The sequence below is a fragment of the Bufo bufo genome, chromosome 1, assembly GCF_905171765.1.
Source record: "Bufo bufo chromosome 1, aBufBuf1.1, whole genome shotgun sequence".
Taxonomy (NCBI): Eukaryota; Metazoa; Chordata; class Amphibia; order Anura; family Bufonidae; genus Bufo; species Bufo bufo.
Genome location: NC_053389.1, coordinates 719638651 through 719655074, shown reverse-complemented (window position 1 = coordinate 719655074; position 16424 = coordinate 719638651). Strand labels below are relative to the sequence as shown.

At 44.8% G+C, this 16424-nt stretch overlaps 1 protein-coding gene across 1 annotated transcript in view; it reads right to left on the bottom strand.

The window, feature by feature from the left end:
* Positions 1-16424, bottom strand: part of IQCH (IQ motif containing H) — a 141165-nt gene that overhangs the window by 59778 nt on the left and 64963 nt on the right. Inside the window, exons 10-13 of the mRNA XM_040414305.1 lie at positions 15857-15923; positions 11656-11739; positions 8980-9155; positions 2162-2434 (exon numbers count right to left, since the gene is read on the bottom strand). Coding sequence (XP_040270239.1) covers positions 2162-2434; positions 8980-9155; positions 11656-11739; positions 15857-15923 — 600 coding nt within the window. The remainder of the gene's footprint in view (positions 1-2161; positions 2435-8979; positions 9156-11655; positions 11740-15856; positions 15924-16424) is intronic.

Genomic DNA, 16424 nt, shown 5'->3' with positions numbered 1-16424 from the left:
GAGGCTGATTCAACATTAGATTGCCTCCTATCGGTTAGGCCGAGTTCACACGGACGCGTGTGACCCGTGCTGCGGCCTGCAATGCACGATCGCCGGCCGTAGGGCAGCCGCATCGGATCGCGGACCCATTCACTTTAATGGGTCCGCGATCCGCTCGTTCCGCTAAAAGATAGGACATGTTCTATCTTTTTCCGGAACGGAAGTACGGGACGTAACCCCACGGAAGCACTCCGTAGTGCTTCCGAGGGGTCCCGTTGCGTGCGGCCGTTCCGCGATTTCGGATTTGCGGACCCATTGAAGTGAATGGGTCCGCATCCGTGATGCGGAATGCACACGGAACTGTGGCTGTGTATTGCGGCCGGTGATCTGTGGCCCGCAATACGGCCACGGATCACACACGTTCGTGTGAACTAGGCCTTAATGAAACTTTTCTCCTGATAGGTGGATCCATTTTCTAAACGTGTATTTTAACTTTTGTATGTTCAATATCATACCATTCTTTTGACAAAGGCCTGGGTGCCCGAAACTCGTCAAGAAGGTGATGTTTTTTACTGCTTGAGTGTTTATTTTTTTTCTACAAATAAAGTGACCAGTTTGGAATATGGCGGTGCTGGTTTTTTCTCAATCACCACCAGCTATAGGGCTAAAACGCCAGTCTTAATAAATGTGACCCTTAGATTATCTAGAAATTCAAATCTTCATTTTTAAAGACTAAAAACTAACCCTTCTGGCCTTATACTTATGTGTTCTTCAGGAAGCCCTTCCTGTGCAGAAGGAAACTACAAGCAGAGTCTGAAGGAAGATTGTCATCTGCTGTATCTCCGCCCTCAGCAGCTCTTCATTCCTCCCACTACAGCCCCCCCTCCTCCTCCTCCCCCGCCTTTTCCTCCTCCTCCTCCCACTACAGCCCCCGCCTCCTCCCACTACAGCCTCCTGCTCCTCCTCCTCCCCCACCTCCTCCTCCTCCCCCGCCTCCTCCTCCTCCCCCGCCTCCTCCTCCTCCTCCGCACCATCATAGAATGTTTAGAATCACTAAGCTGAAAGGACCTTCTGACATCACGCGGTCACGTGATCAGATCAAGTCACATGGGTTACACTTAGCCCAAAAATGAAACAACCAGAAAATGCATAGATCTATGTTAGCTATTCTATAGGATGAAACATAATTTCATCCAATAGGTGCTTTGATGTGGTGTTTTCAAGTCTGAAACAGGGGGTCACATGACCAAGTGACATTATAAGGTCCTGTCAGACTGCCAAGAGGAGGACCAGTGGGTGGAAACAACCTTATGGAGGAAATGCCCACCCTTCTTTACACTCTCCCCTCAGTATCCTCAGTAGGTCACATTGCAGCAACATGGGAAGGTATTTTGATAAAGCAGAAGCCATTTTTAATGAATATAATAGAGAAAAGTCAGATAAAGATGGCAGACCAGTACAGTAAATCCAGAAAGCATGAAGCAGCAGTAAGAACAGTTTTGACATACTTGTAGAGATATCTTTAGGTTTAGATAAATAAAAATAATGATGGGAGTGCTTCTTTATTATCATATGTTTTGATTGGTGGGGGATTGAGTGCTGAGACCTCCACTGATCACTAGAAAGAGGAGATAGAAGGGCTCACACAGATGGCTGTCTGTCCTCACTGCTGAAGGCAGGCTCCATAGAAAGTCCACAGAGCCCATCTCCTGCAGTGAGGAGAGGCAGCACTCTAAGTGAGCGCTTATTGGTGAGGGCCTCAGCACTCGGACCACCACCAATCAAAACGTTTCAAAAGTTTGTTAAAACTACAGGTACACTTTAACATTTGAAGTAAGTTTCAAAGGATTTGAACCATGAAAGAATATTTATCCTGTCACATGGTGACAACTGACGAGTATCTCACAGGGGTTTATTTTTGCCTTCCTCTGGATCAACACACATAATGAGAATGCATATGTTCTAAATAGGGAGTACGTTGCAGCCTCTGGTGGCAGCTTTTGTCCCCAGAGAACAAAACGATCAAGCATGCTGAACTCTAGCAGCCTGATCTTTCGCTGCAGCCTATGTTTATGGCCAGCTTTAGAACCACAGATAAGAATATACAACATTTCCAGGAATATCAGGGTCATTTACAGCGAATGATAATTGGTTGAGCAGTTCAATCGACAACGTATCTAACCTGTTCTTGGTTATAGATGTCATATTCTCCTGGCGGAGTGGGGATGTTGGCACTTGCAAAGATGCGCTTACTTCCAGACTTGGTGCTATAGAGGTGTGTCACTTTGGGCTCAGTGCCTAGGATAGGGACACCAAGCATTTCTGCCACGGCCAAATCATCAGTATGGGGGACTCTTCCAACAATGTAGGTCTCCCGCCCTTGCGTCAAGTTCCGAATACGGTGCAAGGTCTTTGGACTGTACTTGAGTAGAGTGGAAAGGCACATGTGATGGTTCTGTGACGAAAAAGATTGGTTCATTATCCGTCTTTTTCCTTAAAGAGTCACTGTACTTCCACACAATTTAATTTACTAGAGAATGGTGCAATTAGATGGTGTAACTAAATTTCTAAATCACTTCATTTAATAAATCTGCCTGCATCCACCTTAAAAGGGTTCTGCACTTTGTTTAAACTGAAGATCTATCCTCTGGATAGATCTTCAGCATCTGATCGGCAGGGGTCCGACACCCGGGACCCCCGCCGATCAGCTGTTTGAAAGGCAGCGGCGCTCCAGCAGCGCCACGGCCTTCTCACTGTTTACCGCTGGCCAGTGACATCACGACTAGTATCACTGGCCTGGGCGGGGCTAAGCTCTGTTCACTTGAATGGAGCTTAGCCCCACCCAGGCCAGTGATACTAGTCGTGACGTCACTGGGCATGCGGTAAACCGTGAGAAGGCCGCGGCGCTGCTGGAGCGCCGCTGCCTTCTCAAACAGCTGATTGGCGAGCGTCCAGAGGATAGATCATCAGTTTAAACAAAATGCAGAACCCCTTTACAGCTTTTTTTTAAAGTCATGGCCACTAGGGGTCTCACTTCCACCTAATTTTCAGTCCACTGCCTGTTGTCAGGTAAGATCCGTTCCTGGGAACAGAGACACAGAACACGGCTGAGAGGGCGTGGGGCGTTTCAGAGCTAGCGGAACTCCTGAGCCTGATAAAAGAACTGCTTCTATACTGCTTCTGAACATCACAGGAGCCTCCTGTGTGTCTGTAAGTGTGATCTCCCGCTCCTTATCTGTTCTGTGAGCTCTGGAACTGAAAACAAACATAGTGGGAAGTAAGGGAAAGGATGTCACAGCAGTACAGAAGACTTCCACAGAAGGGAGACACTCACTGTTTGTTAGAGAAATGCATCTAGCTATGCAGCTGAAACGGGGAATAATATGGCTGAGAGAGACTTTAGGGAAGCGCAAACATAACTGTGCCTTCACAGTTATGATTACAGAAAGAAGCATAGCAATTATGCAATTTTTTTTAAACTCAGGTACGCTCCTTTTTAAGGTCACAGTTATCAGATTAAGGCCTCATGCACACGACCGTTTTTTTTTTGCGTTCCGCAAAAACGGGGTCCGTAGGTGCATGATCCGTGTCCGTTTTTTCTTCCGTGGGTCTTCCTTGATTTTTGGAGGATCCACAGACATGAAGGAAAAAGTCGTTTTGGTGTCCGCCTAGCCGTGCAGAGCCAAACGGATCCGTCCTGACTTACAATGCAAGTCAATGGGGATGGATCCGTTTTACGTTGACACAATATGGTGCAATTGCAAACGGATCCGTCCCCATTGACTTTCAATGTAAAGTCAGGAGTCCCTAATATACCATCGGATCAGAGTTTTCTCAAATCCGATGGTATATTTTAACTTGAAGCGTCCCCATCACCATGGGAACGCCTCTATGTTAGAATATACCATCGGATTTGAGTTAGATCGTGAAAACTGAGATCCGACAGTATATTCTAACACAGAGGCGTTCCCATAGTGATGGGGACGCTTTAAGTTAGAATATACTACGAACTGTGTACATGACTGCCCCCCGCTGCCTGGCAGCACCCGATCTCTTACAGGGGGCTGTGATCCGCACAATTAACCCCTCAGGTGCCGCACCTGAGGGGTTAATTGTGCGTATCATAGCCCCCTGTAAGAGATCAGGTGCTGCCAGGCAGGAGGGGGCACACCCTCCTCCCTCCCCAGTTTTAAATTCATTGGTGGCCAGTGCGGCCCCCCCTTCCTTCCCTGTATTACTGTACATTCATTGGTGGCCAGTGCGGCCCCCCCTTCCTTCCCTGTATTACTGTACATTCATTGGTGGCCAGTGGGCCCCCCTCCCTCCCCTGTATTACTGTACATTCATTGGTGGCCAGTGCGGCCCCCCTCCCTTCCCTGTATTACTGTACATTCATTGGTGGCCATTGGGCCCCCCTCCCTCCCCTGTATTACTGTACATTCATTGGTGGCCAGTGGGCCCCCCTCCCTCCCCCTCCTAATTAAAATCCCCCCCCCCCCATCATTGGTGGCAGCGGAGAGTTCCGATCGGAGTCCCAGTTTAATCGCTGGGACTCCGATCGGTAACCATGGCAACCAGGACGCTACTGCAGTCCTGGTTGCCATGGTTACTTAGCAATTTTAGAAGCATTATACTTACCTTCGCTGTCTGTGACCGGCCGGGGGCTCCTCCTACTGGTAAGTGAAATGTCTGTGCGGCGCATTGCTTATAGCACAGACCTGTCACTTACCAGTAGGAGGAGCGCCCGGCCGGTAACAGACATCGCAGGTAAGTATAATGCTTCTAAAAATTGCTAAGTAACCATGGCAACCAGGACTGCAGTAGCGTCCTGGTTGCCATGGTTATCGATCGGAGCCCCAGCGATTAAACTGGGACTCCGATCCGAACTCTCCGCTGCCACCAATGATGGGGGGGGGGGGATTTTAATTAGGAGGGGGAGCCGCACTGGCCACCAATGAATGTACAGTAATACAGGGGAGGGAGGGGGGGGCCCACTGGCCACCAATGAATGTACAGTAATACAGGGGAGGGAGGGGGGGCCCACTGGCCACCAATGAATGTACAGTAATACAGGGGAATGGAGGGGGGCCCACTGGCCACCAATGAATGTACAGTAATACAGGGGAGGGAGGGGGGGCCACCAATGAATTTAAAACTGGGGAGGGAGGGGTTAATTGTGCGGATCACAGCCCCCTGTAAGAGATCGGGTGCTGCCAGGCAGCAGGAGGCAGTTATGTACACAGTTCGTAGTATATTCTAACTTGAAGCGTCCCCATCACTATGGGAACGCCTCTGTGTTAGAATACACTGTCGGATCTGAGTATATACTGTCGGATCTGCGATCCGTCTGTGTGAAAGTAGCCTACGGCCACGGATGCAGATGCCAATCTTGTGTGCATCCGTGTTTTTTCAGGGACCCATTGACTTGAATGGGTCTGTGAACCGTTGTCCGCCAAAAAAATAGGACAGGTCATATTTTTTTGCCGGACAGGAAACACGGATCACGGCCGCGGATGAACAACGGTGCATTTTCCGAGTTTTCAACGGACCCATTGAAAGTCAATGGGTCCGCAGAAAATCACGGAACAACGGCCACGGATGCACACAACAGTCGTGTGCATAATGCGTAAGGGAAATATTTATGTAGGTCAGATAATGATCAGATTTATCTGATCATTATGGCTATTCACTTGTACGTAGTTAATATATAAAAAAAATTCAATATGGAAACAAAGAAAACAATAGCTAAAAAAGACAACTGTTACATAAAATAAAAAAAAAATCTGTCAGCAGGTTTGTACCTATGACACTGGCTGACCTGTTACATGTGCACTTGGCAGCTGAAGACATCTGTGTTGGTCCAATGTTCATATGTGCCCGCATTGCTGAGAAAAATGATGTTTTAAGCCTCTAGCAGCAATGGGGAGGGGGGGGGGGGTGCCATTATTCCTATAGGACCTGCTCCTCTCTGCAACTGCCGCGCCCCCTGCACTTTGAATGACAGGACCAGAAAGTGAAAACATCATAATGTCTGGTCCTGTTATCAAAGTGCAGGGGGCACGGCAGTTGCAGAGAGAGCAGAGCCTCTAGGTGTAATGACAACGCCCCCGTTGCTCTTAGAGGCTCACTTGCATATTTTAAAACATAATTTTTCTCAGCAATGCGGGCACATACGAACATGGGACCAACACAGATGCCTTCAGCTGCCAAGTGCACATGTAACAGGTCAGCCAGTGTCATAGGTACAAATCTGCTGACAGGTGCCCTTTAAAGGGGTTCTCCAGGAATCAAGAAAATGAAAATACGTTTCTCCTAATGATCGCTCCCCAGACAAAACAAGCCATTATAACTAATGAAAGATATTTGGGAATAAATTTATAATAAAGTAATATTTAGGTATTTTCATTTTCTTAATTTCCGGGAACCCCTTTAACTGTTTATCTAGAATGACGGTCTGTCCATAGGCCATTAATATTTGATCGGTGGGAGTTGGAAGTTGGCAGTGCATCCCAATATTATGGGGGTCATTTATCAAACTGGTGTAAAGTAGAACTGGCTTAGTTGTCCACAGCAACCAATCAGATTCCTCCTTTCATTTTGGACAGCTGCTTTGTAAAACCAGGTTGATAAATGACCCACTATGTGTTTAAACTTTATTTTCTTACTTTAAATGTTCGTCACCTTTATCTATATGGAGCACAGATAATAATCGAGATGGCTGCAACGACCTCTTAGCGTGCAAATAGATATGGTATTTATTTATTTATTTTACCCTGATTAACCCCTGAAAGACCTAAATGGTAGCCTCAGATGCCGCGATCAGCGATAAACGCGGCATCTGAGGGGGTTCAACTATGGTGGGCGGTGCGATCGCCGTTCCCCGTCATTGTGCCTGCTACACGCAAAGAAATGCGCTTCGTGACAAAGTCATTCGTCAAGAAGCGAATTTCTTTGTGAAATTTGGCAAAGCAGCCAAATAGAATTTTCCATAACTTCGCTCATCTCCAATAACAAGACTAGGAAATCTAGGAGTGTAATTCACATAATGATATCAGTATAGTAATACCATATTAGTAATGCTTGTGGAGATTTACATGCATTGGTTTCATGATCATTTATCCCTATTGAAGTATAGGAAAAACAACACAAGTAAAAAACATACACCTCCCTCCATTTACTATATTGGCCAAGCTGATGATAAAAGGGATGAATGGAACAACCTTATGTAATAATGTACCACATCCCACATTATAAAATATTATAATATTAGATCATTCAGCATCTGATTTCAACACAGTATCAGCCACAAGCTGCTGCAAAGTCTCTCGCCACTAGTGGGCGCCAGCCACAACCAATTTCACGTCTTCATACAGGGCTGTGATGCTCTCTTCTCATATCAGACACTCATATGAATATCACTAGTGTAGGGTACAGAGAACGTAGCTCTATTTCTACAAATAAACTTCATATTTCTACAAATATACTAAATAAAACTAATCTTTACTAAAAATATATTAGTTAAAAAGTAATAATTATAATAATATTTATTTATATAATTTTGTTAATACTAAAAGTAATAACTCAAATGATAATTCATGCCATAATAAAAGGCACATAATTCATTCCTGAAAAGATGATGGTAAAGATGATGGAAAAGGAAGATTTTTTTTGTTATTGAAATTTTTTATCTACCGTATATATATTTTTGCTTTTGCCAGTGTGGAAAAGAAGACCTATAAATAATGCACCAACCAAAATTTACTATAAAAATACGATTTTTAGAGAATACATTTTATTAAAACAGAATAAAAATAGTGCCCCTGACGAAGCCAACGGCGAAATGCGTTGGGCGGTATTTTTCGTTGATTTTGTGCATGCTTTCTTAGTCTTTTCTGCACTGTAGTTGCAGTGGTTTGTGTATTACTACACTGCCTTCATTATAATATACAACCCTTTTTAATATTGCCTCTTTTGTATGCCCTCATGGTTTTTTTTTGCATTTAATATTATTATTATTATTATTATGTCATTATTTCCTATGCCCACTGCAGACTTCTCGTGTGGATACTTCTTTTCCTTTTTACTTTTTTTTTATTATATTATAACAAGATACATTCAATAAAATGAGTATTTTTACAGTCATTTACAGTTGGTGCATTATTTATAGGTGTTCTTTCCCATTCTAGCGTTTGCAGCATTTCTTTCATTATAGTTAAGCCCTCTTTATCGGAAAACCTAGTAAAGACATAAAAAACTATATACAGCGAAACCTCTCTAAAACACCACCTCTTTCTCCAGTCGAGATTTTCAGTTCCACCATATGTTATGCCTACTGACTATCTTCTACAAGAAGACCACCCCCTTATAGAAGACCGCTTTCAGTGCAATTTTGGGTGGGTCGTCTCCGAGAGGTTTGGCTGAGCCCCAGAGATCTGGTGTTTGCCGTTTGAATGGCTCTATCTCTAGTTCATTACTCTGCTTAGCCATCAAAAAACTCCATGATTGATCCGTGGCTGAGTGGTGACCTCTGCTGTAGTTGAGCTCCTTAAATTGATAAAAGCTGTTGAGGTGATGCTATAATCGCTCACATCTTTAGTGCTGCAGAAATGGCCTCTGTGGGAATAGAACTAATTACTACACATCTGTATTTATTTGATCCACGCAGAATTATCCTTCTGTCACTCGGAGAAGAGGCTGCCAGCCTTTTGTGTAACGCTAACTCATCCCATGCCGCCCTCCTGGCTTATATTGAGGCAGTAACACGGAGAGAAAATCAATTGGAGATATAAAGGAGACAAAACGGGGTTCTGCGAGGGGCAGACTTCATGTAGCGGGGGAGGGGGTCTCGGTGTTGGCAGATATTCCTGTATACGCACATGACATATGCTTTGCTTATTCCTCATATAACCAGTGTAGTGGGGTATCGGGTTATTAATATAAAGAGACAATCCCGACATTTGATTTGCTTTATGTAGGATGTTATTCGCCATAAGGACTTACAGGGAATGTGTCCACAGCCTCAGGGGTGAGGATGGTAAATCGGTCATGCAGCTCGCTGGCATCCTGGGGGTTCCCAGATAATACTGCTGCCCGCAGACCGAGAAGCTTGCGGTAATATGGCTCTGTCTCCGCATCCACTTTCACAGGGGAAATATAGATGACGTCCACGTTGGGGTCTAGAAGAGAAAAGTTGACAATAAGCGCAGGATTCCAGTACAGTTTGTGTACCCTGTGCATCCACCATGGTGCTGGTAGGGTGGAGGCACAGCTCACTTCTCACACTGGCCTCCTTTGTGTGAATAGGAAAATGCATTAGGTAGTTCTGGAAAGGGGATCCGGGTCAATGGAACGTAATGAGATGCATATATTACAGTGCAGGGGAATAAGATGTGAAATATTGCTGTAATTATATTCTGCTCCTATACTGGGGGTAACAGAGAAATGGGGGACGTCATCTAGAAGGACTGGGTCTCCGTCACATCACTCCTCACAATATCAGGAATGGGAAGGTGCTGATTTTGTGGTCAGTTCGCATCTGCAGTAATGAAAGGGGCAATATTATATCATGGCGTGGAGTGTGAAAATGGTTATGGGCTGATTCTATCTAACATGTATTTATTTATCTAATATCTGCCTCTATCTAATATCTATCTATCTAATATCTGTCTATTTATCTAATATCTGTCTCTATCTAATATCTGCCTCTATCTAATATCTGCCTCTATCTAATATCTGCCTCTATCTAATATCTGCCTCTATCTAATATCTGTCTCTATCTAATATCTGTCTCTATCTATCTAATATCTGTCTCTATCTAATATCTGCCTCTATCTAATATCTGCCTCTATCTAATATCTGCCTCTATCTAATATCTGCCTCTATCTAATATCTGCCTCTATCTAATATCTGCCTCTATCTAATATCTGTCTCTATCTATCTAATATCTGCCTCTATCTAATATCTGCCTCTATCTAATATCTGCCTCTATCTAATATCTGCCTCTATCTAATATCTGCCTCTATCTAATATCTGTCTCTATCTATCTAATATCTGTCTCTATCTAATATTTATTTATTTATTTATCTTTCTGTCTCTATCTAATATTTATTTATTTATCTTTCTGTCTCTCTATCTATCTGTCTGTCTATCCCACATCTATCTATCTAATATCTATCTCTCAATCTATCTAAGGCTACTTTCACACTTGCGGCAGAGGATTCTGGCAGGCAGTTCCGTCGCCAGAACTGCCTGCCGCATCCGGCAATCCGGACACAAACTGATGACATTTGTCAGACGGATCCGTCTGATAAATGCATTGAAATACCAGATACGTCTCTCCGGTGTCATCCGGAAAAACGGATCCGGTATTAATTTATTTTGCATTTTTAAAGGTCTGCGGAAAGCCGGATCCGTTTTGCCAAAACACTTAATCCGGCACTAATACACTTCAATGTAAATTAATGCCGGATCCGGCATTCTGGCAAGTGCTCAGTATTTTTGGCCGGAAAGAAAACTGCAGCATGCTGCGGTATTTTCTCCGGCCAAAAAACGTAAGAGGGACTGAACTGATGCATCCTGATACATACTGAACGGAATGCTCTCCATTCAGAATGCATTAGGATACTTTCACACTGGCGTTATTCTTTTCTGGCATAGAGTTCCGTCACAGGGGCTCAATACCGGAAAAGAACTGATCAGTTTTATCCTAATGCATTCTGAATAGAGAGCAATCCGTTCAGGATGCATCAGGATGTCTTCAGTTAAAAACACCGCAATGCCGGATCCGTCCGGTAAAAATGTGAGAAAAAAAAATAGAAACTGATCCGTTTTTCCGTATGACAAACAGAGAGACGGATCCGTTCCTGCAATGCATTTGTAAGACGGATCCGGATCCGTCTACAAATGCTGTCCATGTGCATGCAGATTGCCTGATCCGGCAGGCAGTTAAAGGCGACGGAACTGCTTGCCGGATCACTCTGCCGCAAGTGTGAAAGTAGCCTTAGGGTCCATTCACACGTCCGCAAATGGGTCCACATCCGCTCCACAATATCGGGAACGGGTGCGGACCCATTCATTCTCAATGGGGCAGGAATGGATGCGGAGAGCACACTATGTGCTCTCTGCATCCGTATTTCCGGAGAGCGGCCCCGCCAAAAAAATAGAACATGTCCCATTCTTGTCCGCAATGCGGACAAGAATAGGCAGTTTTATGGGGGGTGCCGGCCGATGTATTGCGGATCCGCAATACACCACGGACGTGTGAATGGACCCTTAGGATAAAACTGATCCGTTTTTTCCGATATTGAGCTCCTGTGACGGAACTCAATATCGTAAAACCAAAACGCTAGTGTGAAAGTACCCTACTTCTGTCATTATCTATCTATCCATCTTTCTATATATTATTATTCGTAGCTGACATTTCATATAGCAATTAATTTCAACCCCCTGTAATATTACACAGATGCATGACTGTCCGTAGCTCCTCTTCTCGCTCCTGCTCTATACACCATCCATATCTCCATCCACTCCTTGCTTTATGTAACTGCGCCCTGTAATTACTCCTATTGCTCCATTGCCCACAGCAAACTATTTCACACACCATTTCTCATTTTCAAGTCAAATAAATAACAGCCTGGATATCCTTCCGCACCGCCCTGACCACGGAGATTCAGTCACCTGTTATGTCGCACAGTCGCCCTATCTGCAGGTTCTGCTGGATATGCAGGTCGTGGGTTCGAGTTCTCTGCTTTTCCGTATAGCCTGAAATCGACAAGAATTAATCAGTAAAGGGGTTCTCCGCTTTGGACAGTACCTACTTGTTAGGGGCCTCATGCACACAAACATATTTTCTTTCCATGTCCATTCCGGTGTTTTTTTGCGGACCGTATGCGGAACCATTCACTTCAATGGGTCCGCAAAAAAAAAACGGAAGTTACTCCATGTGCATTCCGTTTCCGTATGTCCGTATTTCCGTTCCGCAAAAAAAATAGAACATGTCCTATTATTGTCCGCATTACGGACAAGGATAGTACTGTTCTATGAAGGGCCAGCTGTTACGTTCCGCAAAATACGGAATGCACACGGATGTCATCCGTATTTTTTGCATATCCGTTTTTTGCGGACCGCAAAATACATACGGTCGTGTGCATGAGCCCATAGAGAGTTAATTTTTTTTAAATAATCTAATCACAAACTATCCCCCAACAATCAGCTGTGTTCTGTGTGGAAACCGGCCCATAAATGTTCCTAATTTCCCTGCAGCGCCCCCACAGGGGAAATGGAGCATTACACAGAGTCCATTTTAACCAGTAGGCTGGTTGTTTAATGCAGGACAAGCCAGGTCCTCCACAGCAGGAGACGCTCTTTATAACTGCTCTCCAATCTGGCCTAGAGACCCCACCTCTATTAACTCAGTATTCCCCGGTGGTGTCTATGATAATGGCTCTTCTAACCCCCCTTAGTAATCCCAGTCCTGAGCACCAATAGTGCATGTGGCTAAATTATTGGGGAAAAATAATATGTGCCATGTTTAAGAGGTCATGATGTCATTTTATGGAGCAGAGCCCAGCAATGTACGGCTATGATAGAGAAGGGGACTGAGTATACGAGCGATGGCACTTGTGTACTCTAATATTAGTCATGTCCTAGTTCTAGGACACCGTGTGAAAATATTCCAATCTAATCAGCAATGACTATAAATTGGTTCAGCTTTTTCCCAGTAACACTCCCTGGCCATCGGTTGTGTCCGGATGAGTTTCATTCACTTGCAATACCAGTCACAACCTATGGAGAAGAGTGGCGCTGGTTCTGGAAACAGGTGCTTTTTTTTTTTTATTCTGATGAACCCGTTTAGCAAATATAGTTCATTAAGGCCTCCTGCACACGGCCGTTTTTTTTTTCCCGTTTACTGGCCGTTTTTTGCGTTCCGTATACGGTCCGTATACGGAACCATTCATTTCAATGGTTCCGCAAAAAAAACGGAATGTACTCCGTATGTATTCCGTTTCCGTATTTCCGTTTTTCCGTTCCGTTTTAACATAGAACATGTCCTATTATTGCCCACAAATCACGGTCCGTGGCTCCATTCAAGTCAATGGGTCCGCAAAAAAAACGGAACACATACGGAAATGCATCCGTATGTCTTCCGTTTCCGTTCCGTTTTTTCCTGAACCATCTATTGAAAATGTTATGCCCAGCCCAATTTTATCTATGTAATTATTGTATACTGTACATGCCATACGGAAAAACGGAACGGAAAAACGGAACAGAAACGGAAACACAACGGAAACAAAAAACGGAACAACGGATCCGTAAAAAACGGACTGCAAAACTCTGAAAAAGCCATACGGTCGTGTGCAATAGGCCTAAGCATATCAGATAGATTCTCAGAGCCAAATGTGCCAAAACGACTTACCGTATTCATCACATGGTTTCATTACAATCAAACCATCAATGGCCACTATCCAATCAGTGCTGCCAGTGTCAGACTACGCAGGGGCACACCCTCAACTGGTAACACCCATCTGGACCTTCACTACAAACTGCTAGTAATTCATTCATAACTTCTATTAGCCACCTTTCCGGACACTATACAGTCAGTGCTGTCAGTGTCAGACTGTGCAGGGCCACACCCCCAACTGGTATCACCCATCTGAACCTTCACTGTACACTGCAGATAATTCATACATAACTTCTACTAGCCCCCTCTCTGGACACTACCCAATCAGTGCTGCCAGTGTCAGGATGTGCAGGGGAAGACTCATTTGAGTCGAAACGTCGCACTGCAATGATGTTGCCTGGTGAATAAACACATTTGATGCTTTGAAATTATAAGGAGTGCTACGGATCTCTTTTGGATACTAATACTGGGACCACCGAGCCAAGGCCCTATACTGCGTGCACCCACAAATCCCTTTTGAGGATCAGACGTTTGTAGGATTACCTCCTATGGATGGACTTCAACCTAATTAGGTAACGTAATGATTCTCCGATCTATCTTTTTGTAGGATGTGCAGGGGCACACCCCCAACTGGTATCACCCATCTGAACCTGCACTGTACACTGCAGATAATTCATACATAACTTCTATTAGCCACCTCTCCGGACACTACCCAACCAGTGCTGTCAGTGTCAGACTGTGTAGGAGCACACCTTCAAATGGTATCACCCAGTTGAACCTTCACTGCAAACTGCTAGTAATTCATTCACTTATAGTAGCCACCTCTTCTGACGCTATCCAATCAGTGGTAACACCCACCTGGACCTTCACTGCAAACTGATAGTAATTCATTCAAAACTTCCATTAGCCACCTCTCCTGACACTATCCAATCAGTGATGCCAGTGTCAGACTATGCAGGGGCACACCCCCAATTGGTATCCCCCATCTGAACCTTACCCACCTCTCCAGACACTATCCAATCAGTGCCAGACTGTGCAGGGTCACACCTCCAAATGGTATCACCCAGTTGGACCTTTACTGCCAACTGCTAGTAATTAATTCATACCTTGTAGTAGCCACCTCTTCTGACACTATCCAATCACTGGTAACACCCATCTAGACCTTCACTGCAAACTATCCAATCACTGGTAATACCTATCTGGACCTACAATGCAAACTATCCAATTCATAACTTGTAGTAGCCACCTCTTCTGACACTATCCAATCAGTGCCAGACTGTGCAGGGGCACACCCCTAACTGGTAACACCCATCTGGACCTTTTTTTTTTTTTTTTTAACTGCTAGTCATTCATAACTTATAGTAGAACTAAAAAAGGACTGCCACAACAGATACGAATAGATGCTGTAGAATTGTTAATACATGGGATATGCTAGTAGTTACTAAAAACAGACATGTCAGGAGAGGGGGCAGCTCCTCTTTAGGATGTATTTTACTTTGCTAAGTCACTTGTACCATGTGCTAATACCTACACTAGTAACCCAGATACCAAGCCTTCCTATACATCTACTCACCGAGCGGTGGGGGAGGAAGCTTTCCCCAGGGGCCCCTGCACACCTATTTGCCTGCACTTTGCGCCGGAAACCTCTTTTAAGTTCCTCCAATTCATAAATGTAATTAAATAATTACATTAGTGCTAATTAACATGAAACTGCAGATTATTTAAGCGCAAAAAACACTATTCAACTTCTTAATTATTCTTGTTCACACAGCATTTCCTCTTGCTCGCGCGCCCTAGGTGCAGATAAAGCAGCCCATCTGCTGGTAATTAGAACTAAATAATTTCCGACAATGTAGCTTATCATTTTGACTGCACATTTGATTAAAAAGAGTGCACAAGCAATATCCCAAAGCGCCAGCGCGAGAATTTGGGGGGGGGGGGGGGGGGGGGGGGGGGCGAAGGGGGTACCTGACCCCAGGGGCTACATTTAGGTGAACGTTGGGTATAGTCGGAAAAGCAGCGACCTAGGCGGTAACACAAACACAAGCCCCGCGGTGACACGCAGGCGTTATACAAGCCGATAAGCGGGGCGCGCAATCGGCGTACACGCCATATCCACACGGAAGGGCGGACAATGCACATGTAGTCACACGGCTCTGTGTTCATTACGCACATACACGCAGAAGTTTCTTAACTCATTTCACACAGATGAAAAGCAAATTATAGGAAATGGCCCCTCGGCTGCTCATCTCCCTCCTTTATCCCCCACATCCCATAATGAGTTTATTTGTTTAACTCCCCGAATTAAACGCCGCTTCTAGTGCGGGCCTGGTAATATCACTCTCATCATGTCGAGAACATTTTCCTGCAGAGACCCATCTGAATAAGAGAAGGTCCCCGCGCTGAACTCAATCAGGGAAGCGTAATGTGCTGGGTAATAGAGGTGGTTGATAGATCTGGAGGCTAAGAGCTCTTTACCTAATGATGGGATATGGATAATGCTCCTCCTGCACGTCCTGATGTGATTCCAGTTGGATGCCAGATGCTAAAAAATCAAGGGAAGAGCAATGAGTGAGAGAGGCAGTCTGGAACACACTTATCGGCGAGGGCGAGGGGGGTCTTAAGCTTCCTTCCCTTCATCCTGCCGTACGGTTAATCCAAGCTTAAATTATATTAATTGATTTAATTATATGCTTTAAAAACATCTCCGCACACCCCCCCCCCCTCCCCCTCCCCAATTAATTTAATTAGGAGGCTGCATGATGCGGCTGGCGAGGGGAGATTAAGGCCGTATTCGCTTTAATTAAAAGAATATGAATTAACACGGAAAGTGTGGGGTGGGGGGTGGGGGGGGGGGGTAGGTGGGAGGTAAAGCAAATATAAATTAAATGGTGCGCACTAATTAAAAGGCCGTGTTAAATACTTCTTGACAGAGCAATGACAGCACAGAGGTGTTTAATCCCCCCCCCAGTAAGTGAGGAGAGGTTTGATACCGCAACGTACACAGGCTGTTCCTCTCCGAGATGTTAGACTGTCTCTGCGCCAT